Genomic DNA, 24733 nt, shown 5'->3' with positions numbered 1-24733 from the left:
CGAGACCCAGGTGAGCTTTGCCGATGCGTGGCCGACCTTGGATCTGTGTTCTGTAGTGGGCAGACGTGCCCACGTTTCTGCCAGTGGAACTGCAAAACCACAGTGAGGAATTTTAGAAGAAATACAAAAGTATCATCAAAATTCTGGAGAACTGTAAGAAAGAAATGAACTCCCAGCAAGTATGGTAAATGCTAGTAGTCAGAAACGTCTTTCTTTTTTCTTCTCCCAGCTGGTTCCATGGTTTTAATCTCAAACTTAAAATGCTACAATAAAGATTATATTCTCTCGTCTCGGAAAATCAGGTGAGATGAAAAGACAGCACAGTGCATTATTCGAAGCAAAAAACCTGTTCCTGAGCTGAGAATGTCAGGTGCAATTAAAACTCTAGATTCAATAAAAAAAAAAAATTGACTGTCATCCTAGAATTTTGGAATCTCTGCTTTTACTATCGTGAATGCCAGCACTTTATGGAATGGTGTAGGTGAAAAGATGGTTAATCATCTGATCGACCAAAACTAAAGGAAGTTGATGTTCCAAAGCCATACTGGGTGCACCCCGGAGCACTTACCCACACACGAGGTGGGGGGAGACTATGCCACAGCCCCCCACACCTGTCCCAAGGCCCCGAGGGCTCCGCTGGGACCAGGGCTCATTTTCGCTGTCTCAGCACCTTCCGAACACTGTAGTAAGGAAAGCGCTAAGTTTTGGAAGCGTAGCAGCATAAAATTCAAACAAAAAGAAGTGAAAAGAACCTCAAGTATCTACACAAGCCAAGGTGAAATAAGTCCCAAAGAAGTAAGTGTGCCCATCCCGGCCCCGTGGCAAAGCAACGGTAAGAGTGACGCTGCCTCTTGCCGACTGTGCTATCCAGAGCACGTGGCCAAACCCGGAGCCCCGGCCCGGCAGGAAGCACGGGAGGTCCCGAGAGAAAACACTCAGCCAGAAAAGTCCCTGCTGGGCCTTGGCGTGTGGGTGGGTCTGGGGAGGGACTTTCTTTAAACACACACAGCGACCACCAGAAGACAGGCTGTCTCCTTCATGCCTGCCATCCTTCCCCCGAAACCCCATTCGTCTGGACAGAGAATTCCATCCAATAAACGATCTGTAACTTATGTTGTTGTCCTTAAGTTGGTAAGTCTAAGGGAAAAAGTGGTTCAGGTTTTCTGGTAGTAGGAAATGTCTTTGTTTCCCGGGAGAAAATAAAGTCTGGATAAATAATTAGCATACCAGGCAAGTACTAGGAACACTTGCCTTAGAAAATATATGTATTAAGACCAGAGTTTGTATCACCTGGCCTATTAGAGAAATTAGAGGGGTTTCCATTATGAAGTTAATTGAACAACAGAAACTCGACAAGAAGTCCCTGGGTAGTAGATTACCCCGGCTAATTATTCCAGCAAATACAGTAGGTGTGACTTGCAGGGGGGAACAACGCCTAAATCCTGCAGTGCCGGGATCCTCTCCCGCCAATTACCAAGGGCGCCTCCGTGAGGGGCACGCAGGTTATGATTTCCGGTTGGCGATAAAAATGGCTAATCGTGGCATAAAACTCCTGTTCCACACTAAAGCAGTAAAAGTGAATTAGGCGCGCAGGGCCCAGTGATAAAGAAAGTATTTATTTAAGGCACTAGAAAGGCTGTCTGTGTAATTAACGTGTGATTCCGGCTGGGATGCTCACCTCCCAAGGGAAAATCCCACGCCAGGCGGCAGAAGTTTACTTTGCGCTAACATTTGGGATCGGTGTCCACGGTTTGTGGCGGGCACTGGGGTGGGGTGGGAGAAGGTGGCCACGTGGCGACTGTGTCCTGCAAATGCTCTGGAGGGGCCAGCGCAGAAAGCAGGGGGCGGGGGGGGGGGGGACCCACAGGGGCCCTGAGCCCGAGAGACACCTGTTCAGGGAGAGTGAGGACGAGCGTGTCTGACCAGAGCCTCTGCCAGCATGTGACGGCCGGGAGCAGATTCCGTGGGATCTGAGGTTTTCAGGTGTAGCAGTAAAAGGAAAGCCCTTGGGTTACTCGGAGGAAGGACGGTGCTGATGAAAACATGAAATGCATCAAATGCAACATCCTGATCCGTCTTTAAGTTGCCATTTGGCTAACAGGCAAAGGGAAAGGCCTAAATTCAGAAGGTTTTGGGGAAAAAAACAAGCGTGCGTTGGGTTCTCTTTACCCCAGCCTGAGCGGCACCTGTCTGCCTACAGCCCGGCCGGCTGTGTGTCCTCTCTCCCCTCTGAGAACGAACAAGCCACGTGAGGAGCCGGAGTGGCCCCCGGGGCTCCGGCCTCAGATCCGGCAGACCTGGGCCAGGCTGCTGGGTGTTCTGGGCAGGGATGCCGGGTGCTCTGGGCGGGGATGCCAGGTGCTCTGGGAGGGGATGCCGGGTGCTCTGGGCGGGGCTGCCGGGTGCTCTGGGAGGGGATGCCGGGTGCTCTGGGCGGGGCTGCCGGGTGCTCTGGGCGGGGATGCCGGGTGCTCTGGGCGGGGATGCTGGGTGCTCTGGGCGGGGATGCTAGGTGCTCTGGGCGGGGATGCTGGGTGCTCTGGGCGGGGATGCCGGGTGCTCTGGGCGGGGATGCTGGGTGCTCTGGGAGGGGATGCCGGGTGCTCTGGGCGGGGATGCCGGGTGCTCTGGGCGGGGATGCTGGGTGCTCTGGGAGGGGATGCTGGGTGCTCTGGGCGGGGATGCTGGGTGCTCTGGGAGGGGATGCCGGGTGCTCTGGGCGGGGATGCCGGGTGCTCTGGGCGGGGATGCTGGATGCTCTGGGCCGGGCTGCTCAGTGCTCTGCGAGGCCTCCCCGCCCCCCCAGGGCTTCCCCAGCACCAGTGGCGCACACAGGAGTCCCGGCCCGACCCTCCAAACCTGGGGTTTTGCTTCTTCAAGACACACACGGTCCGGAGACTGACCTTGTCCTCCTTGTCTCCGGCCCGGCTCTTCCTCTCCGCGTGCAGCACCAGGGCGGGGGGGCGGGGCGCGCGGCGGCACAGCTCCTTACTTGTATCTGTTGGACCAAAGCAGTCGCCATTAGCATTCCATTGCCTCGGCAGTTTGGAGAGCTCAGCAATCAAAGACAAAAAGCGGCCTTGAACGTGCAGATTGGTTGGCGAACACCGCGCATTCTGCAGGAGGGTGGCAGTGTCTCATCCTCTGCATGGAGGTCTGGTGACAAAGCTCCCAGCCCGAGGGAGGGAAGCAGCCGGGTGGGTGTGCCGGGAATCAGAGGCCTGGGCCCCTCCCTGACACAGCCCCTGCCTGACCTGGGACATCCAGGCCGACCCTCCAGCCGTGCCCTCCAGGCCTGCGTGCAAAGGTGCTCACTGGCGTCCCCCGGACTCACACAGCCTCTTGGGGAAAGACGCTGAGGATGGTGCCCAGAGCAGAGGCCCCCAGCATGGTTGCTGTCCACCTGTGACACCCTCAGGGCCAGGTGACCTCTCTCAGCAAATGGGAGGGACACTGCCCACGGCTCACAGCCCCGGTGGGCTCACGGTGGGGTGCTGTGCCATGTTGCGTGGGCTCCCAGGGCTGCTCCCACATTCCTGGGGGCCCACCCAGGGCTCCGGGCAGATGGGACCTCCCTCCAGTGATCTCAAACTGCTCCCTAGACTCCATCTATGTCATGCGGGCACTGTCTAAAATGTCGCCGCCCACGCTGTGTGGACCAGGCCACGTGGGTCATGCGTGGATAGACTCTCCAACAATGACAAGGGGCTGACGTGGGACAGCAAAACCAGCCTTGCTGAGGCTTTGACAGCCGGTGGCACGAGGGGCCGCCTTGGCCCGGCCCTGCCAGGGTCGGGAGGGGCTCCAGGCTGGCCAGGCCTCAGGGTACCACTGCTTGCTGGCCACCAAAGACGGCACGGGCTTCCGTCCAGAGGCCAAACTGATCAGCACTTTGACAGGTAGTTTTTGGGGGCAGGGAGGGCAGAAAAGGGGAAAAATGTGGGATTCTGAAAATTGGAACAAAGGTTAAGTTTTCATCTTTTCCCCAAACGTCTAAATAACCTTTTAAGTTTTGCAAATAATTTTAGTGAAAGATAACAGAGATTGACCACTGTTTAACACTAAGAATGAAAAGAAAAACCTGAACCATCTAACCATGCAGGAACCTAAACATAGGTAAGTTCGGAGAGGAAAGCCCTGCAGAGACTGGTGGGCTTGTAGAGCAGGAGCCTTTGGGAGACGGAAATTGCCGGGGCTGGAGCCTCTGACCGCCCAGCAGTGGGAAAGGTCTTGGGTGTGCTCCCTCCCGGCAGGAGGGAGGAAGAGGAGCCGCTGAGAGTCACTGCACATGTGTGTGCATGCCACCCACACCACGCACACACGGGGAGGGTGTTCCGTGGCCCCCTCCACGTGGCTGCAGCTGTGCTTGGGGGCAGGGCAGGGCGCAACAAGGCTGGGAGCCCCAGCACACCACCCTCCTGCAGCCTCCCTCACCCCACTGCAGACTCGGGCTCCCCTGGGACCCGTCCTGGGAAAGAGGCTTGTGGGAGAGGCGCGTGGGCTCGGCCTCCGAGTGGGCCCCGGCCACCACCTTCCTGGCTGTGGCTGCGGAGCCAGGCAGTCTGTGCTGCCCGTCTCCAGAGTCCCGGGCAGGAGGCGCCGCACTCAGGCCATGCTGGACACACAGCCGTGCTTCAGACTCGGAGCATCGACCCCATGACCCTGTCCCCAGAGGTGCAGTGTCTGGAGGACACAGAGGAGCCCAGGTCCTGTCCGGGCTCCCCCTTCATCTGGCGAGCGGATGGCCAAAAGGCCAGCGGGTGATGCCCCCACATCAAGGCGCTTGTCCACTGCTGTCACTCTGAAGAGTGTCCTGGCCGCCTTCGGCTCTCCCAGGGACCAGATGGCCGGTCCTGAGCTCAGGCTGCTGGCGAACAAGATACGTGCGAACCGCTGACCCCGCCCGGCCCCGAGTGCCGGCGCCATCTCTGCGTGTGTTGGGTGGAGCCTCCGCCGGGCGCTTGGCCTTCACGCACTGACCACAGGGCCCCGGGCAGCCACGGCCACCACCAAGAGACACCTCAGCCCGGCAGGGCCACACGCAGGCCCATTTCCAGATCCACCCCAGGGAAGGAGCCGTTCCACTCTCACTGAACTGGATAATCAAGAAATAAATTCGAGGCCAGAGGAAATATTTTCCCGTCGCTCAAGGTGGTACCCAGAGCTCACAGCTCTGCAGGAATCCCTCCCAAAGCCCGTTCCGGTCAGGTGTGCTGGGCTCTCCCGTGCCCAGCCGCTTCTGCTCCCTCCTCCACCCAGCTGGGCTTAGATCGCTGCATCTTGTCCAGAGCAGGGCTGGCAGGTGGGCAGCTGCCAAGCCTGAGGAGGAGACCCTGTCTGACCACGGGACCCGGCCGGGCAGGGCCTGGGCCCGTCCCTCTGCTCCGTCCTGCAATCCCACAGGTACCAGGGGAGGTGGGAAGGGGAGGACAGGCAAGCCGGCCCTCCCTGCCCTCAGCCCCCCAGAGAGACCCAGCCCAAAGCAGGCCCCAGCTAAAGGGGGAGCAAAGTTAAACGTCAAATGAAGTTGGGTATTTCATCAGTGAACTCACACCTGTTTTGTGACCGGATACGAATGGGAGGCTTTTTACGTCCTAAGAATGAGCCAGAAGTTGGTTGGTTTAAATTTCATCCAAAGTGCACCAGACAGCGAGTGACTCAGAGCACGTCCAACGGGCTGTGCCAGGGGACGGGGTGTGCTCTGGCTCCGCCCCACGCACCCCAAGTCTGCGCCCACGAGACACACGGCAACCCCGTTAGCAGAGACTCGTGACAGCGACTCCTAAGAGCTTGGAGAGAAACAAGCCCCGTAAAGCGACATGCTGGGAAAACCGGCAGCCGTGAGCCTTTACTGCCCTTCTCGAACGAGAGTAGCCGGGTGGCACCGCGTCCCCGAGACTTTGAGAAGACATATTCAGACGCCTCCTGCACTGAACACAGTGGATCTTTGTAAAAATCAGATCTTAAAATCTGGCTTTTGAGATAAACGGATTTATCCGTTGTCCCTCCCGGGTGCTTCTCAGAGAAGATTTTCCCGACGATCATTTCAAAGCCCTCATCACACGCACTCGTCCCGCAGTGCCGGTGATGGATGTGCGTGCCCTGCCCCGGACGGTTTTCTGAATAACGGGCACTTTGTAACAGCCATCGATTGTGTAGCTGCCTTGGAGGTGGGAGAGCCGACGCCTGGGGCGTAATTAGGGCTGGGGCCCGGCGGCCGCTGCGCCGTGGAAACCCTCGCTGTACGGCTCCCCCAGGGCCACTTCTGGGTCCACTCTGACATGCGTAAGTGATCTTCGCCTTGGGCCTCTCCGCAGACGCTGATGATGCTGCCGGGAACACCCCCTGGAGGGGCAGAGAGAACTGGCTGATGGAGGAAAATCAACAAGTCGTGCGGCTATGGGCGCTCGGGCACTTTGGGGAGCGCAGGATGTATGTCCGCCCTCCGCGAGAGGCATGCCGGTAATTTCCTCCCGGGCCGTCCATCTACCGATCGAGCCCGGCCCGTGATGGGAAGAGGTCCCCAGCGGCCGGGGTGTGTTTTCCTCCAGGCAGCGCTGAGAGACAAAGAGAACTGGGACGGTCGCAGGGAAGTCTGGAAGGAGGAAAAATGCCCATGTCGGTCAACCGGCAAGTGTTTATTTGCTGCCCATAGGGAATCCATGGCAACCCCTGATGTCTGCAGGGGCGGCTGGGAGAAAGGGGTGTGGGCAAGTAGATAGCTCGTTCCTCCAGCTGCTGTCGGAATTGGCGAGGGTGTCTCGAGAGGAAGCCACGGCAGAGCCCCTTGGAGAGCAGTGGCGGTAACTCATGTCCTCAAAAACCGTGTGGCCTCCCAAGCCAGGCTCCGTCCGTTCTTGGGCATGGCCAGGCTTCAGAGACTCTTGGCGCTCAGCAAACCTACCACCTTGTCTCCCTAAAAGAAAGCGTGGGGTGGCTTTGCCTGTGTCCTAATGGGAGGTGGGTGTCTGCAACAGCGTTCTAGCATTTTTCCTTCCTGGTCATTAGTCCAGATCGGAGCCACCTGTTCTCTTAGAATCCCCCAGCTGGGAAAACTCAGAGGTACCTGGTGTCACCTGGCATCACCTGGTGTCACCTGGCGTCAGGTCACAGATCAAACGCAGCGTGTACGTGCGCAAGGCCAGTCGGACGGGCGGCCTCATAGGTCTCACTTGCACCCCAAGGTCAGCAAATGCTGCTTACGTGGAATAAAGCACTAGGGGATTTTTTTAATTAGCATTCAAAAATATGCTTCTTAAGAAGTACCAAAATAAAGAACGACTGCAGACAAGTCGAAATCGTCTAACTTCTCAAAAGGCTATCAGAAAATATATCAGCCTCTCCTAACTCGGAGGGTGATTCTGAAACTCAGGCTAATTTTAATTCAAAAACCACTGACTTCCTGTGACCTCAGCCTCCTCATCCACAAAAGGAACTGCAGCTACTCGGGAGGCAGGAGGATCACTTGAGCCCAGGAGCGTGAGGTTGCAGTGAGCTGTGATGACACCACAGTGCTCTAGCCAGAGTGGCAGAGCGAGACTCTATCAAAAAAAAAGAACAGCAGCAGCAACTAGTGCCTTGAGCCTTTTCCAATTTCTAAAAGTCAACAAGACCTCTGGAACTACTTGGAGTAAGTCTCAAAGAAACAGAAGACATAATCCCAGCTGCACAGGGCTCTCCGAGCATTCTACCTGTGGCTCCCCTCTCACTCGGGGAAATGAACGAGCCTCAAGGAACAGAATAGAAGAGAGAACGCATTTTTCTCTCCGGAAAGCCAATAGTGACCACTGATGCACGTCCGTTAGAACCGGCCTCTTCTGATTCTGGAACGAGGCAGGGACCCTTCTCCTAGACAGGGGACCCTGACTCACAGACGACCCTGGCAGTGGCTCTCCCGGGTGCCCGTGAGGTCGGAGGGAACGGCGGGATGGCTCGGGTCCCCCAGTTGCTGTGGGCCCCTGGCCGTTACGGGAAGGCTCACAAGGAGAATCCACACCACCAGACCCTCCACCCACCTCAGCACGCATGCAACGACCTGGGAGTTGTGAAGACAAGCGCAAGGAAAATTGCTTGGAAATGCCCGTCTGCCCAGTGGCCTCCATCCCGGGGAGAACGCCGGGCCCAGGACAGATGTATCAGCAGTGAGGGATAATCCCTGAGTCCCTGGCCCCAATTTCTGTGTTTGCCACAATCTAGTGCCCCCCGTTTCCATGCACGGACCTTTCTACCTCCAAGACCTGCTAACGTCTCACCCACTTGCAGAATTGTCCCCGGGAGCAGAACGTACGATACTTTAGTCTGCACACTGTCGCCCCGTAATCACCCTCTGAGACAATTTCCAAGCACCCAGACAAAGCTGCCACAACGACCTCATTTTACACCCGACAAAAGCAGAAAAGGTGAGTCGTTTTCCAGGTTGCAAAGTTCACCAGGAGGGAGGGCTGAAATTATTTGTCAATTCAAGCAGCACCAAGCTCCTTTGAACATCTGATAATAAAGTAAGCGGGAAATGCAATTTATGCTTAAGATAATAAAAACGGCACACTCAGGGCCTGCTGTGTGTGGTTCTAATGAGGCTTGGCGGGTGCGCTGATTCTCAGAGTCCGCCGCCCCAGTGAGAGCTGGAACATCACAGGAAACCTCTGTCTGTCCGTGGGCGAGTGTGCCAGTCCAGTCCCTACGCTGCCCGGGCGCTGGCCCTGGAGCAGGATGCAGGCAGGAGAGACGCAGAGTTCAGGGATTAAAAACAAGCAAAACCGAGAGCACCCCTGGGCCCGAGGGGCGCTGGATTGGGAGGGTGCTGAGCTGTGAGTCACAGCAGCTGGGAGAAGGGGCCGGGCAGGGAGCGACAGGCTGGAGAAGCCCTCAACCCCTTTCTCTGCACGGTGCCCCCAGAGACACCCTGGGCACAGCGAGGACTCCCCACCTCGTCCTCGGGTGGCGTCCTCATGAACACAAAACCCTGCCGGGGCGGAGTTTGTAGAAGGGGGGACTGAACAGCTGCCCCCAGTTCTGCCAACAGCAGGTTGGGAGGAAGGAGGTGGAGGGACACGTTCCGGGGGGGCCTCCCCCAGGCTGGGCTGCACCCCGCAACCCGGCTACAGGAAGAGCCAGTGGTCACAGTGGCCCTGTGCAGCCAGAGTTCTCCCCACCTCCTCCTCTCCCCGGGGGACACGAAGATGCATTCTCAGCTCTTCTCAACGCCTGTTACCAACAGAGCTGCTGACAAAACTGGGAACGTGAGGCCCCAGGTCAAGTACCCAGACCTGAGGCACAGCTGCCCCGGCCTGAACACAGCACTGGGGACAGTGGCATCTGATGCACCGTTGCTGGGTCCCATGGAGATGCATGGCCCAGCACGAACAGCAGCCCACTGCGGAGGGCTCTCAAGGAGAAGGACAAGGCCTCAGGCGAGGTCTCCATGCAGACGGTCCCCTCCCTGCCCGGGCGGCCGGTGGACGCAGATGCGGCCCGCTGTCCCCGTGGGGGACGCCCCCTCCGCAGGCTCCCGCGGCTCCCGGCCACCCTCCCCCAGCAGCGGGATCCCAGAGCACCTCCTTGAACTCCACTACAAATGAAGATGATTTTCCTATAAACAGCAAATCATTTCTGAGTCCTCCTAAATTTTTCATAGGCAGTGATTTCAGAGTTGACAAGCTGCAGAGAGAATTAATTTTCTACCCGTTTTCAACATCCCGGAGTTCTTTCTGCAGGAACAAAGGGCTGTAACACACTCAGAGGAGAGGACGAGAGCTTGGCTTCTCACGTAAGAAGGGCTCGTGGCGCGGCGAGGCAACCCCGCGCTGGATGGTGACCCCACCCTGGACAGCGACCCTGTGCTGGACGGTGACCCCACCTTGGACAACGACCCTGGGCTGGACGGTGACCCCACCCTGGACAGCGACCCCGCGCTGGACGGTGACCCCACCCTGGACAATGACCCTAGGCTGGACAATGACCCCACCCTGGACAGGGACCCCGAGCTGGACAGTGACCCTACACTGGACAACGACCCTAGGCTGGACAGTGACCCCACCCTGGACAGCCACCCCGAGCTGGACAGCGACCCCACCCTGGACAGCGACCCCGGGCTGGATGGTGACCCCGCCCCCCTCGAGCGACCCCGCCCCCCTCGAGCGACCCCGCCCTGTGGCAGGGACACGGCCTGCAACGCTGCCCCCCCTCGACCCCCAGCCACGGTTTCTGGACCCCTCGCCGTAGGTTTGATTTAGGGAGGATGCAACGTCCCACAGACATGATGGACCATTTCCAGCAGAATGTTCCAGAACCCAGGGCGCGCTGCTTCTCCAGGGAAGGCAGGGACGTCAGGATGGAGATTCCGGCACCGCTGCAGCCGCACAGTGAGCGTCCCACGGCTGAGGGGACGGGAGTGGCCACCACAGCAGGGCTGCCCCTCCCGGCAGGAAGCTGCCTCCCCGGCGTGGCCGCGCTGCACTGCCAGGCCAGCGACGGGAGCCGCTGGTGGTGTGGATTCTCCCCGTGAGCCTTCCCGTAACGGCCAGGGGCCCACAGCAACTGGGGGACCCGAGCCATCCCGCCGTTCCCTCCGACCTCACGGGCACCCGGGAGAGCCACTGCCAGGGTCGTCTGTGGGTCAGGGTCCCCTGTCTAGGAGAAGGGTCCCTGCCTCGATCCAGAATCAGAAGAGGCTGGTTCCAACGGACGTGCGTCAGTGGTCACTGTTGGCTTTCCGGATAGAAAAATGCGTTCTCTCCTCTTCCCTGATCCTCGAGGCTCGTTCATTTCCCTGAGGGAGCCCCTCCCTGGCGGGGAGCCAGGGGTAGAATCCTCGGAGAGACCTGCGCAGCTGGGATTGCATTTTGTGTTTCTTTGAGATTTACTCCAAATAGTTCCAAAGGTCTTGTTGACTTTTAGAGTCCCAGAATTGGAAAAGGCTCAAGGCATGAGTTGCTTTTTTTTATTAGACAGAGCCTCGCTCTGTCACTCTGGCTAGAGTCCCTCCCAGGAAGCAGCTCCTATGTGGCAGGGCGCCGTGGCCCGCCCAGGAGCAGGCTGCACCCTGCTGCGTCCAGGGGAAGTGGCTCCCATGCACGGGGCGTGTCCAGGAACAGGACACGGAGCCGGCTCCGGGGTCCACCTCTCTGACCTCCATGAACATATGTTCAAGGAACAAGGGAACGAGCTGCCCGGGAGCCCCACGGGATTCCAGAAACGATGTGCGAAGTTCTCGTCTTTATCCAAAAGCAGGGATGTTCGAGGTAAAAGAGACACATGCAGCCAGACAATTTCTGTAAGAAAGCAAATTAAAAATCTGAGCACTGTGGTGCGGAGAGATGGTGGACCAAGTAGGACCTTGCCCCGAACTTGGACCAGGAACAGAGGAGATGGGAGATGGGGGAGGGGTGGGGCTGGGGAGGGGACAGAAACGTAGACGGATTGGGATGGAGGTTTGGTGGGAAACAGGAGGTGGAGGCGGGAGACATCTGAGTGAACGTGTAACCATCGTTTAAATGTTTCCCTCCAACTTTTTCCAAAAACCCTAAATCCACAGCACCAGGCTGAGTTACATGAGCAATGCCCGCCTTTCAGGATCCCCCACCCCAGGAACAGACCCTGGAAGGTGCCGTGTTATCTCGGCAGCCTCTGCATTCCCAGACAGCCTCGAATTCTCTCTCCCTCCCTTCCGTCCTGGGCTTTCCCAGGCGTCTGCCTGTGCTCCCCAGAGCTTTGACCAGCGGCGGCTCTCAGGGCCACGGAGAGGGGCTTCAGGCTGCAGCCTGGTGGCGGCACTGAGCCATGCAGCCCTCAGCCACCTAGGCGTGGCCCCGTCCACGTGCCCTGTCCACGTGCCCTGTCCACAGGCCCTGTCCACATGTCCTGTCCACATGCCCTGTCCATGGGCCATGTCCACGGGCAATGTCCACATGCCCTGTTCTCAGGCCCTGTCCACATGCCCTGTCTACATGCCCTGTCCACGGGCCCTGTCCACATGCCTTGTCCATGGGCCCTGTCCACATGCCCTGTCCATGGGCCCTGTCCACATGCCCTGTCCATGGGCCCTGTCCACGGGCACTGTCCATGGGCCCTGTCCACAGGCCCTGTCCACATGCCCTGTCCACATGCCCTGTCCACGGGCCCTGTCCACAGGCCCTGTCCACGGGCAATGTCCACATGCCCTGTTCACGGGCTCTGTCCACAGGCAATGTCCACGGGCAATGTCCACATGCCCTGTCCACATGCCCTGTCCACGGGCACTGTCCACGGGCCCTGTCCACATGCCCTGTCCACGGTCCCAGCCACCGAGCTCCCTCCAGGGACCACACTGACCTGGAGCCTTGGTGCGGTGAAGTTGCCGTTTTGCTTTGAACAGAATTGCGTGTGAACAAGAGAGTGGCACAAATGACATCCTGGGGGATTCGAGGGGATTTCCTGGGCTAATAGAGGAAACAGAGCAGCTAACGGGAGGCCCTTGAAGTGGCTTTGGAGAAGGACGACACAGGCTGCCGTCTGAACGCCCTTGTCCTCTAGCTGAGCTGTGACACAGGACAGTGAGCGTCTCACGGCCCCGAGTGGCCTCCTGACAACGGGAACACCCAGCAGAGGGAGGCTGTGCTCCCAGGCCTGCCCCCAAAGGTGAGACCCCGACCACGCGGGACAGGGCCTGGCTCCCAGGCATGTGTCCGTCTGTCCACAGAGCCTGGGCAGAAGCACAGGCCTTAATTTGGAAACCAGGTGTGGAGACTTCACCCCACACCTGTGACGCACCTGGTCACACCTTGGGGCCCTGGACAGCACTCGTTACAGTGTCACAGCCACCGCACCCCGACAGGGGCTCCTGGACCCCCCGGAGCCCGCTCCTGAGGCACCTGCTCCATTGGAACTGCTCTGGGCTGGATGTGTGTTCCCCACGCTTGACGGCCCAGTTAAATATTAATAACAGAATCAACAGATGGGACTCCACTGTACACTCCAAAGAGCCACAAATTAATTGTTTAACGAGAAAACAAAGCCATTCTGACGGAGCCGCGCTCACCACGTCATCGGACTCGAGTCTAATAACTCAGACGTGCTCATTAGTGCTGTTTGCCTCCCTCGGGGACACGCTCTGCACTGCTGTCACCCGGTGCCACCTCCTGGCGGCATCGGCCCCGCCTGGCCGCTCCTCCCTACCGACAGCAAGGGGGACTCTGGCGCCAGGTCACTGTGGACACACCCGCCCCGTCCGCACACCACGGGGCCTGTGCCCACGGCCACCAAAGGCAGAGAAGGCTGGCTGGTGTCCCCACGAGGCCACCTGGGCACGGCCACACCTGTGAGCTGGCTGCTCCACTCCCGGTCACCGTGACAGGCAAGGCCACACAGAAAGGCAGAAGCATCGGGATTCTCGGTCTGAGTTATAAATATAGACACACTCAAATCTGCACCATTTCAGTTTTTTTGTGTGTAAGGGGGAGGAGAACTCATTTTATTTTTTTATTATTATTTTTTAAATTTCAGAATGTTAGGGAGCTCAAATGTTTTGGCTGCATAAATTGCTTTTGTACCATTTGAGTCCAAAGTTATAAGTGTGCCCATCCCCTAGATCGTGTGCACTGTACCAGTTGGGTGTGAATTTACCCATCCCCCACTCCACCCCCCGCCCCCCCACCCCCCGCCACCTGCTTCATCCGATGAGTGTTATTTGCACATGTGCACTTAAGTGTTGATCAGTTAATACCAATTTGGTGGTGAGTACATGTGGTGCTTGTTTTTCCATTCCTGTGATACTTCACTTAGTAGAATGGGCTCTAAATCTATCCAGGATAATACAAGAGGTGCTAGATCACCACTGGTTTTTGTGGCTGAGTGGAACTTCATGGTATGCATCTACCACATTTTATTAATCCACTCATGGATTGATGGGCACTTGGATTGTTTCCACATCTTTGCAACTGTGAATTGTGCTGCTGTAAACATTCTAGTGCAGATGCCCTTTTTATAGAATGTCTTTTGTTCCTTTGGATAGATGCCCAGTAGTTAGATTCCTGGATCAAATGGTAGTTCTACTTGTATCTCTTTGAGGTATCTCCATATTACTTTCCACAAAGGTTGTACTAGTTTGCAGTCCCACCAGTAGTGTAAGAATGCTCTTATCTCTCCACATCTACACCAGCTAAACAGATGAAAAAACACATCATGCCCATGAATTGGCAGAATGAACATTGTTAAAATGTCTATACTACCCAAAGTGATCTATAGATTCAAAGCAATCTATATTAAAATATCAACATCATTTTTCACAGATCTAGACAAAATAATTCTATGTTTTGTATGGAAATAGAGAAGACCTCATATAGCTAAAGCAACCTTAAGCAAAAAGAACAAATTTGGAGGCATCAATCTACCAGACTTCAAGCTATACTAGAAGACCATAGTAACCAAAACTGCATCGTACTGGCACAAGAACAGAGACGTAGACCAATGGAACAGAACTAAGAACCCAGATATAAAACCATCCTCATATAGCCATCTAATCTTTGACAAAGCAGACAAAAACATACACTGGGGAAAGAATCCTTATTCAATAAATGGTGCTGGGGAAACTGGATAGCCACATGTAGAAGATGTAAACAGAATCCGCACCTTTTCCCCCTCACAAAAATTGACTCACACTCACAGTGGATAACAGACTTAAACCTAAGGCCTAAAACCATAATAATTCCAGAAGAAAATGTTGGGAAAACTCTTACAGGCATTGGCCTAGGCAAAGAATTTATGAAGAATACCTCAAAGGGAATCTCAGCAACAACAAAAATAAATAGGACCTGATTAAATTAAAAAGCTTCTGCACAGCCAAGGAAATAATCATTAAAGTGAATAGACAACCTACAGAATGGGAGAAAATATTTGCATGCTGAACATCCAGTACAGGGCTGATAACTGGAATCTGTATAGAACTCAAGCAAATCAGCAAGAAAAAAATCAAACAAATCCATGAAAAAGTGGGCAAAAGTCACGAACACAAACTTTTCAAAAGAAGACAGACAAATGGCCAACAAACATATGAAAAAATGTTCAACATTGCTAATCATCAGGGAAATGCAAATCAAAACCACAATGAGATGTCAGCTGGTTGTTAAACTCGTGTTTTCAATCTGAGAACACCCTGAGCAGAGGCGTGAAGCCAGCCATGTGCCACTGCAGGGTGGTCTGAGAACATAGCCCTGCCCTCCCTCAGAGACACCCCAGGGCCCCTTTTCCAACTGGACAGCAGGCAGGTGACGGAGCCAGCCCAGCCTGGGACCCCGGAAAGGTCAGACAGAGCCCTTCCTGCTAATGTGACCACCACAGGGGGGCTGGAGGGTGAGGGCTTCCGGCAATTTCTTCTAGTCCCTGTGACTTTGGTTTTGAGGGCAACGAGAATGCTGCTATTCCATGGCAGAGGGACAGGGCCTTGAGCTGTGCTTCACCAGGACAGGGACAGTGACACGCGTGTGGACAGTTCTGTCACACGGCTGACTGCAGGAGCCAGGGGGTCATGGCCCAGGCACCCTGGACTACCCAGCCACAGTCTGACCCACAGAGAAGTGACCACCAGCAGGTCCGAAGTCCTGGAATTCCCGAATCTGCTCCTGGTGGCAATAGTTTGCCTTGGGATGGTTTCTTCACGTTTTGGGTAAAAGTAGGTGCCGAGCTTCACCCTGCTCTAGGCAGGGCACAGAGCCCAAGGGAGGCCCGGGGGAAAGAAAGGCACGGTCTTCCTGGCCTGGTGGGCAGGTCCTGGCCCCCAACTCCAAGGTGGCTCACGCACACACCCGTGCAGAGCCAGGCTCAGGCACGGTAACATGGAACTGGGACCCAAGCACGGGAAGGGAGGGGCAGGGCAGGATGTACGGCACTGCCACACAGAGAGGAGGGACGGCGCATACATGTCCCAGAGTGGAGGCAGCTGTGACAGACACAGGGCAGGTGACAGAAGACAGGTCCAGAGAGAAGAGGCAGCCAGATCAGGCCCAGCCCACGGGCAGCGGACTCTGGGCACAGCAGGGGGCTCTGAAAGCTAAAAAAATATGACGTCGGTGACATTAAATTCCTAATGTGATGTTAATGTCATATATAATACAGTACATACAGTATGTTATATAGCATTTATAAATATGATAAAACAGAAATGACTGAGTTGTATTTTCACTTTGAAAATTTTTTAAGGCTACCCCATTTTCAACAAAAGTGTTCCTGTTTGATAAAATGGGATGATGTAATTTAGAATGTGAATATATTGAATTGTTGTTTCTATTTACTACGCTACTGTTATTACTGCTACTGCTACTTCACAGAAGAAAGACAATTTCAAGAGGGGGCCTGTTCTATTCTGAGGTGCACTTTGGCAATGTTAAAATTAAGTACCACGGCCATAAAGTTAGCATTCATGACTTCAGATTTTAAAACTTCCTCAAAATACCTTTTCCTTTAACCTTCAGTTACATGTGGAAGAGAAACACATGATTAAATGTATTCACATTCTAAATTACTTCATTAAATTTCATCAAATAGGAACATTTTTGTTAAATAAAAGGATTCACTATTAGGCCAACTGCAATATAAAAGGGAGCTCTGTGAACCCCTGTTTCTAGCACAGGAATTGCACTCCGTGAGTGAGCCCTGTTATTAGTGATGTCTGTCACTTGCAGGGAATCCTGTCCCGGGGCTGTGGGCTTGCTCTTCGCAGCTCCTGCCGGCTCCACTGTCACAGCTGGGATCTTCAGGGCCAGGCGGAAGGTCACAGTCCCCGCCACTGCTTCCATGCACCTGAGCCCACTCCCCCAGAGTCTGGGGGTCTCTGCTGCTCTCTGGGCCACACGGTGGGGATGACCATAGCCAGGGCCAGGACCCCCCACAGGTTCAGCCTAGGACCACCTCTCCCCCTTCACCTTTCTGGGGCTCAGAGCCAGGTGAGGTGACACAGCACCACTGCCAACCCCGGGGACCCAGAGACAGGTGTCTGCGCTCAGCATCGAGGCCGAGGTTTGCCCTCCGGCAGGCCTGGGAATCACCCCCAGCTCGGCTGCTGGCTAGCTGTGGGGACAGTCACTTCACCTCTCGGAGCTTCAGTTTCCCTGCTGAGAGAAGAGGAAGAACAATGTCCCGGGGGATTCTGGCTGTGGATAGAGCTCGAAGTGCCCAGCACCCCACACAGTGGCTGTCCCTGGCGGGTGCTCACGGAACGGGACTCCAGGGATCTTGCAGTGGGCCCCACCTGAGCCAGCCCTGCCCAGGGCCAGGGGCTGCCTGTGGCCGGGAAGCAGAGAGGGTCAGGCCCGTGGGCCAGGGGCAGAGAGGGCTCTTCTGTGTCCCTGCCGGCCTCCTGTGCAAATGGAGCCCTCTGGGTCCGAGTACCTCCCGTGCACACTGCAGCTGGCTCCTCCAGCCAGGCCCTTTGAAAAACGTTGGTAGCGGTTATTCTATCATGAACGTATTAAGGGAAACATTTGACAAATGTTCTTTGCAAACACACTGGGAAAAAAACCACTCGCTCCTCCCAGAGCAGCCCTGCCCACGCGGAGATTTCGCTGCAGATCCAGACGTGGAAATGAAAACCCTTCTGAACAGCAGCGTAGCTGTGCGTGCCCACGGCGCGCGTCTGTTTTCTCACACCGAGTGCTCGAGCCCCCTTCACAGCCTCGAGTCTCCGTGCGAGGGGGCGTGGGCAAAAGGCCTGAAGAGCCTCCTCTTGCCTCTCTTAAAAATGCACCTGCGTTGCCAGGGAGAGAAAGAGAGGAAAACCACGCCAGAGTCACATCAAATTAAAGACTGCCAGGTCACTGGGGGAAACCTCAGGGTCCTTGGGTCCCCTGCTCCCAGGGGGGACCCTAACACCAGAAGGGTTTCAGCGAGCGTATAATTTAAAAGAATAAATGTGAATTGAAAACATTCTCTTAGATATAAATCGTTGATTTGTGATAAACTCAGCCTCGTCTAACCCACTGGCATGATTTTAAATGAAGAGAAACTTGCAAGGCTGTCCGCACCGTGCACAAACGTGTACTTAGGCTTCTAGAACATCCACGTGACTGAAAACAGAAGCCGGTTTTGCGAGCACCGCGTAGACCCCCCCTGCACATCTGGCTGCAGCCTCTGATTTATACGCAGGCTGCCCTGGCATTTGTGGGCCTGCTGGTTTCCAAAGAGCAGATATTGAGTCGGCTCTGGCTTTCTGCAGGCTCATTTGTGTGGAAACGTAGTCCTCACCTAACTGATTTATTTTCACATTTAGAAGCAATAAAATTAATAGCGCCGTTCTCATCTCAGTTGATAAAATTAACTCAGACTTTTTTTTTTCCTAACCAACTTCTCTCAGTTATTTTTTCTTTTATTTTCCAAAGGGAAGTTATCCCAGTCATTTGATACAAATGGCTTTAATTAGTTCAAGGCAAACATAACCTTTAACGAACACGGGCTCCGGCTTGCCGGGCGTGCCGGCGGGTGACACGGCGCCGCGCTCGGCGCGTTGATGTGTGATGTCACGCGGCGCGATGCAGCTGGGGCCGGCGGCAGAGCGAACCACGCATCACTCGAGAGCCGCGTCCCTCTGCCGAGCCGTCGGGAGGGCAGCCCACCCCAACACACACAGACTGCGTCGTCACGACGAGAGCGGCGTGTTTCTCAAACGGTGGGAGGAGGACACCTAACGTGACTGTGCTCTGTTTGGTGCTAAGGTGCTTCCCCCAAAATAAGCCCTACCCATAAAAAAAGCCCTAGCAGGATTTCTAAGAATGTGCGCAGTAGAAGCCCCACCCCGAAAATAAGCCCTAGTGACGGGCGTGGCTACGCAGCGCGTCTGCACAACCCGTGCATTTCGACATGGAGCAGGAAAGACGATGAGCAGACCTTCTCGTCTGTCCCATCGTGACAGCGACTATCCCAGAGGTGACTGGAAAGGTGAGGGCAGCCCCCCCAACAAGGTCGGCTCCCCCTGCCGGGTCCCGGCCGTCCTGTGCGTGCTGCAAGCTGAGGCTTTGCGGGGAAAATAACACGTCCCCTGAAAATAAGCCCTAGGGTGTCTTCCTGAGGAAAAATAAATATGAGACCCTGTCATGTTTTCGAGGAAACACGGTACCCGTGACAGGGCTTCCTCTGGCTGGGAGCACAGTAGGCACTTTCCAAGGAACTTGCATTTTTAATGACTATTTCTTTTAAAGGTATTTAAAACTGTAAAGCAATCAGTCCTAGACGTATTAGGCAACGTCTGATGGAAGGGGACACTTTGTCGGCGAAATACTCAGTCGAGGGCTGTTACCTGGGATCTCCCTTGTCCCGGTTCTACTGGCCGCTCACCTGGTGGGCTGGCTCTTTGTCAGCTGGAACTAGAATCTCTGGACCATCCCTCCCCGCCCCTCCCCCAGCTCTTCTACCTGTAGGTCTGGCCTTGGACCACCCTCTGCGGCGTAGAATCTCATCGCAACCCTCCCCACTGGTGGCTTCTCTCTGGGAGATTCTCCTCGGCATGAACGTCCTCCCCAGAACAGCACAGGGACAATTCAACGCACCTGCTATCTCTGGAATGCCAGCCCCTCCCCCACCCCAGCCTTTTTACTGCCTGACTCCAGCCCTCCCTCAAACGGAGCCCAGGGCCACCCACTCCGGGATACTATCCAGGGAGTGACACCCAGGCGGAGGGGAGCATCCGGCGCTGTCTTCGCTCTGCGTTTCTTATCTCTTTGCAGATAACCCTGAAATCGCTGGCCCAAGAGTCTGCCCCTTTCCTGGAGGACCGTGTCCCGGTACTGCGTCCGCCCTGTGCTCACACGGGCACTGCGGCCGCGGGTTCCCACCCCCTCCCTTGGTGGTCACTCCCCGGCTCAGTGGCCCGTCCTCCTGGCTGCACCTGGTGGGGCCAGGTGGGGTGTGCCCCTAGAACCCGCCACTCCCTGCCCCCCGCCCCCCACCCCATGCCTCTGGACTGGAAGCTCTGTTTCTTGGCAATCGCTTCCCTCTCTGCCTGAGAAATCCCTTCTCCTCTTCTTAACGGAGAGCTCCAAGTGCCCCCCCGCCCTGAAAGCCCGAGCTTAGATTGCTGCCTCCAGTAACGACTTCATTGTCCTTCTGTGGTTTTTAAAAAAATGTTATACCTATTTCCGTTCTAGCCGTATCACATTCAAGTGACCCGTTTCATATCTGTGAGCTGTCTGCAAACAGAAGTCACGTCTTTTAATGTTTAAATCTACTTCAAATCAACTGTGTGATGGACACGAAACAGACGTTTAAAGCGCGCCGGCCGGCTGGCTAAATGTATATACGTAACGAGCGAACCGCCATCCCCTGGAAGACGCAGATGGGCTTGTCAATCTGCCCTTCCTGCAGGCAGCACCGCCAGGCAGAAGAGAACCAGGTCAGCAAGTAAACGGGAAATGGGCTGCAGGGCTCGGCCCGGGCCGAGGCAGCCGGCACGAAGGTTTGCTGTTCCAGAACAAAGCTCCGCACCCTGTCATTTAGAGATCCCACTACCGAGTTGGCTCGCCCTGGTGCACTCGACTGCAAGCAAAAGCCGAGTCCCCGGCAGCTCTGCACGTGTGCACGGAGGTCCCCACCAGAGCTCGAGTCCTCCTCGCTGCTCCCAAGGTGAGTGGGCAGCCCAGGACGGCCAGACCCCAAGCGAGCGTCAGCGGGAAACTCGGGCAGCCGGGCAGCCGTGGGAATCCCTTGAAAAGGGATTCTAGCCACGAGGCAAGAACAAATGCTATAAAAAATAACTATTAGAAAACTTAAACTCTCTAGGATATATATGCATACATATTTTTGTATACAGTGTATACATATATTTCACCTATCGTATCCTATTATAGTTACATTTCCCAAAGCTCTTTCTTATTCTCTAATTGTTTTACATAGAAAGGGATATATAGGCATACAGATATAGGTTATAGATGGAGACACATATATTAATATATAGACATATGTGTAGACAAAGTATAGAGAACAAGATGAATCAAGATAAATAGATGTATGTCAAATAGAAAAAAAAATGAACAGAGGATTAAAAGATAGTATCTAGTAAATACCCCAAAAAGAGAAGAGTGTGATGAACACTTTCAAGAGAAAGTCCTTGGATTTGGTGATGGATTCTTAGGTGTAACACCAAAAGCACCATCAACAAAGGGAAAAATAAACTGCATTTCATCCAAATTAAAAACATTTGTGGGCCGGGCACGGTGGCTCACGCCTATAATCCTAGCTCTCTGGGAGGCCGAGGCGGGTGGATTGCTCGAGGTCGGGAGTTCAAAACCAGCCTGAGCAAGAGTGAGACCCCGTCTCTACTATAAATAGAAAGAAACTAATTGGCCAACTAATATATATAGAAAAAATTAGCCGGGCATGGTGGCTCATGCCTGTAGTCCCAGCTACTTGGGAGGCTGAGAAAGAAGGATCGCTTGAGCCCAGGAGTTTGAGGTTGCTGTGAGCTAGGCTGACGCCATGGCACTCACTCTAGCCTAGGCAACAAAGTGAGACTCTGTCTCAAAAAAAAAAAAAAAAAAAAAAAAACATTTGTGCATCAAAGGACCCTATGAAGAACGTGAAAAGACAGATTTCAGAACGGGAATCTTATATCTGACAAGATCTCTTACAACCCAACAAGGCGAACAGCCCAACTTGACCTGAGTGAAGGACCCGAGTTCTCGTTTCTCCAAAGACGACGTACAAACGGCCAACAAGCACTCGACGCTCAGTGCTGCAGTGGCTGGGGAAATGCAAGCCAAGCCACAGGGAGAGAGTACTGTACGCCCATTAGAAGACAACCATTTTTTTTTTTAAAAAAAAAGGAAAATATGTGCTTTCAAGAATTTGGTGAAACTAGAACCTTTACACATGAGGGAATATAAACGGTTCCAGCGCTCTAGAAAACAGGTTAGCAGTTCCTTAGAAAGCTAAACAAAGAATCAGTATGAGACTCAGTGGCTCCACTCCTATCCGTACACCTGAAATAACTGAACACAGGTGCTTAAACAAACACTGTTCGCAGCAGCCTGTCCACGGCAACCCACACGTGGCAACAACACAAACGCCATCCGTGGGAGACGCACACGCAGCGTATGTAGCACGTCCACAAGACGGACCGTCAACCCGCCGTGAGAATGAACGCAGCGCTAACACACGGCGCCACGTAAGTGAACCCACAGGCGTTATCGTAAGTGGGTGAAGCCAGACACGTGTATGACTGCATTATGGGATGTCCACAGCGGGAAAGCCCCAGAGAGAACACAGGTCGGCAGTTGCCGGGGCGGCGGGGGCAGCTGGCTCGCAGGAAGGGGTTTCCCCCGGAAGGTGAGAATCCTTGGAGACAAGGCGGAGGGGACGGCCACGTAGCATCGTGAATGTGCTAAATGCCACGGAATCGTTCGCTTTAAAATGGTTCATTGTGTGCTATGTGAATTTCACCTCGATTCAAAAAAGAAAAAAGGCACGAAACATGGAGACATTAAAAAAAAAAATTCAATCCAGGAAGCTGACCACCCGACTAACGGCAGGTCCAGAAACACAACAGAGAGTGAAAGAAAGGATGTTCCGGAAGCTCCGGACACTCAGGCTCGTCCATCTAAAAGTTACAAAGAAAAATAAAATTGATTCTCCTACAAAGGACGGGCAGAGCTGGAGGTGGTGGAGCACAAATGTGGTCCCTAAGATGACACTGGTCATTGTCCACCTGGGGTGAGGGGCAGAGGGCTACAGCACGGAAGGTTCTAGATCCAGGTGTGCTGCTCTGCACTGGGCATCGCACACCAGGGAGTTGCCCTGATGTCTACTTTGCTCAGTGGTTGGTTTTTGCCTTTTTCCATCAGTCTCACAGGTACGTATGAAGACGATGCCCCATCTAGCCCGGAGAACCATTGTCAGGGGATGCAAGGTGCTGTTTGTGGAAGAGCTTTGACACGTCAGGCAATGGGAGCTGCCCCTGACCCCGACCCTCACGGTGAGTCACGGGCTAGTTCCCTGCACGCCGCAGGCTCCGGCCCTCCTCCACGCTCTGGCCCTCCACGACCAAGCACCCGCCTAGAGCTGATTGTGCTGTGGTGTCGAGGAAGAGAGGGGCACAGGCCAGGAGCTGGGCAGGGGGCAGCAGCCTAGTGACGGCACATCTGTCGAAACACCACTAGCCCAGCCAGCCCATTCCCGGCGCGGTGGAGTTGAACAAAGCAGGAACCACATACATGAGGAGGTGGGCGTTTCCTAAGGCTGTGCGCGCTCAGAGCCAGAGTGCAAACCAAGCTGCAGCCCGGCCCCTGCTGGTGGCCGCGGAGTTGGCCTGTGTCGGGGACAGGAGGGCGAGTGTCCAGGTGGCCCAACAGGGAGCATTCTAGCTGGCCGCTCGGGACTGACCTCTGTCCCCTCGCTGCTCCAGCCTGTGCTCTAAAGGGGGCGGATCGGAGAGGAGGGGGACGCCGTCTCTCGCATGTCATCGGCAGTTACTCCATGTGGGGAACTGGAAGCTGGGACAGCCTGCCCCTTCCGGGGGACGGCGCCTCCTTGGTTCTCCCTCAGGTCTCGAGTCTTCCAAATCCCTGCCCGCCCCCTTCACTGCCCTGCAACTACAAACTGCCCGTGATGAGGACACTGGGTCACCTTGTCCTCCGGGAGAGCTCTCGAGCCAGGCTGACACAGCCATCACCCGCCAAGCACTCGCGTGCACTACTTCAGGAGGGCTTCGTGTTAACAGGTGAAAGAGGGAAGACAAGGCCACCCTCTGGGAGGCGACAAGGCCACTCCCTGAAAGGTGACAAGGCCACCCCCTGGGAGGTGAGTATTCCGGCACTCACACGCTCTGCCCAGCGGCCATTCTTTTGCTCCCTGAGCCTGTCACCCACCCTAGAGGGGTCACTTCGGAACGAGCTGAAGGCACGCCCCAAAGCCTGCCCAGTGTCCCTGCACTTCCCAAGTGAGGGCCGGGCAGGGACAGTCCACCCCCGCCTCGGGTGCAATTAGCGCCAAGAGCACAGGGCTTTTGACAAGAAGATGGAGGGCCCGGCTGTCGCCGCGGCGGCTAATTGGTCGTGTTATTTATGTGTTTTGAATGCGTGTGAAGTTCCCTGGCTGTTTCTGGCGCAATTAGTTTCGTCGATGGCAAGGTTATGAGCTGCAACAGTGGGTACCCAAGTGCCGCCCACACAACAAACAGAACGTGGCGAAAACGAGTGTGTCCCACTCATTGTCATGCAGAGCACCTAGAAGGTGGCCTCGAAGTTTTTACAGGGACATAAAAAAATCCCTCTTGTCCACGCAATTACTTCATCCACGTTGGAAATACGCAGACCGCAGTCCGAGAGAAATGAATTTCTGAACTAAAAGGGAAATGTTTACAAAAACAATGTCAGGTTTCGGCAGCCCCCGATGTCTAATTGGCACAGCAAGCGTTACTGAAAATTCAAAAGACGTTTCACACACAGTCTTCAATGGCGTTGACTTTGGATAGTTTTCTGCAACGTGTAAACCATATCTGTATGTGGGACTCGACTCTGTACGTTTCTCCTAAAATCAACTTAAATTTTGTTAGCTGATACAGTCACACAATTCAAACTTCAAAAGGCACAAACTAGCATAAGATGCAACGTCTCCCTCCGCTCCCGGGTCCAGCCACACTGCCCTCACTCTGTGACAGGTGCCACCGCTCTGCCAGTTTCCTTAGGTACTTTATGCATCACAGGCACAGGTGAGCACGTACCTTTCTGTCCTTTCACTCTGCACACAAATGCACCATAATGCACACTTGCTTTGCCCCTTT

At 55.0% G+C, this 24733-nt stretch overlaps 1 protein-coding gene across 1 annotated transcript in view; it reads right to left on the bottom strand.

Annotated features, from left to right (window-relative positions):
* Positions 1 to 24733, bottom strand: part of TCERG1L (transcription elongation regulator 1 like) — a 148827-nt gene that overhangs the window by 51933 nt on the left and 72161 nt on the right. Inside the window, exon 5 of the mRNA XM_012781426.3 lies at positions 2904 to 2998. Coding sequence (XP_012636880.3) covers positions 2904 to 2998 — 95 coding nt within the window. The remainder of the gene's footprint in view (positions 1 to 2903; positions 2999 to 24733) is intronic.

Source organism: Microcebus murinus, chromosome 14 (assembly GCF_040939455.1).
Source record: "Microcebus murinus isolate Inina chromosome 14, M.murinus_Inina_mat1.0, whole genome shotgun sequence".
NCBI classification, from domain to species: Eukaryota; Metazoa; Chordata; class Mammalia; order Primates; family Cheirogaleidae; genus Microcebus; species Microcebus murinus.
This window is presented reverse-complemented; position numbering and strand designations above follow the sequence as displayed.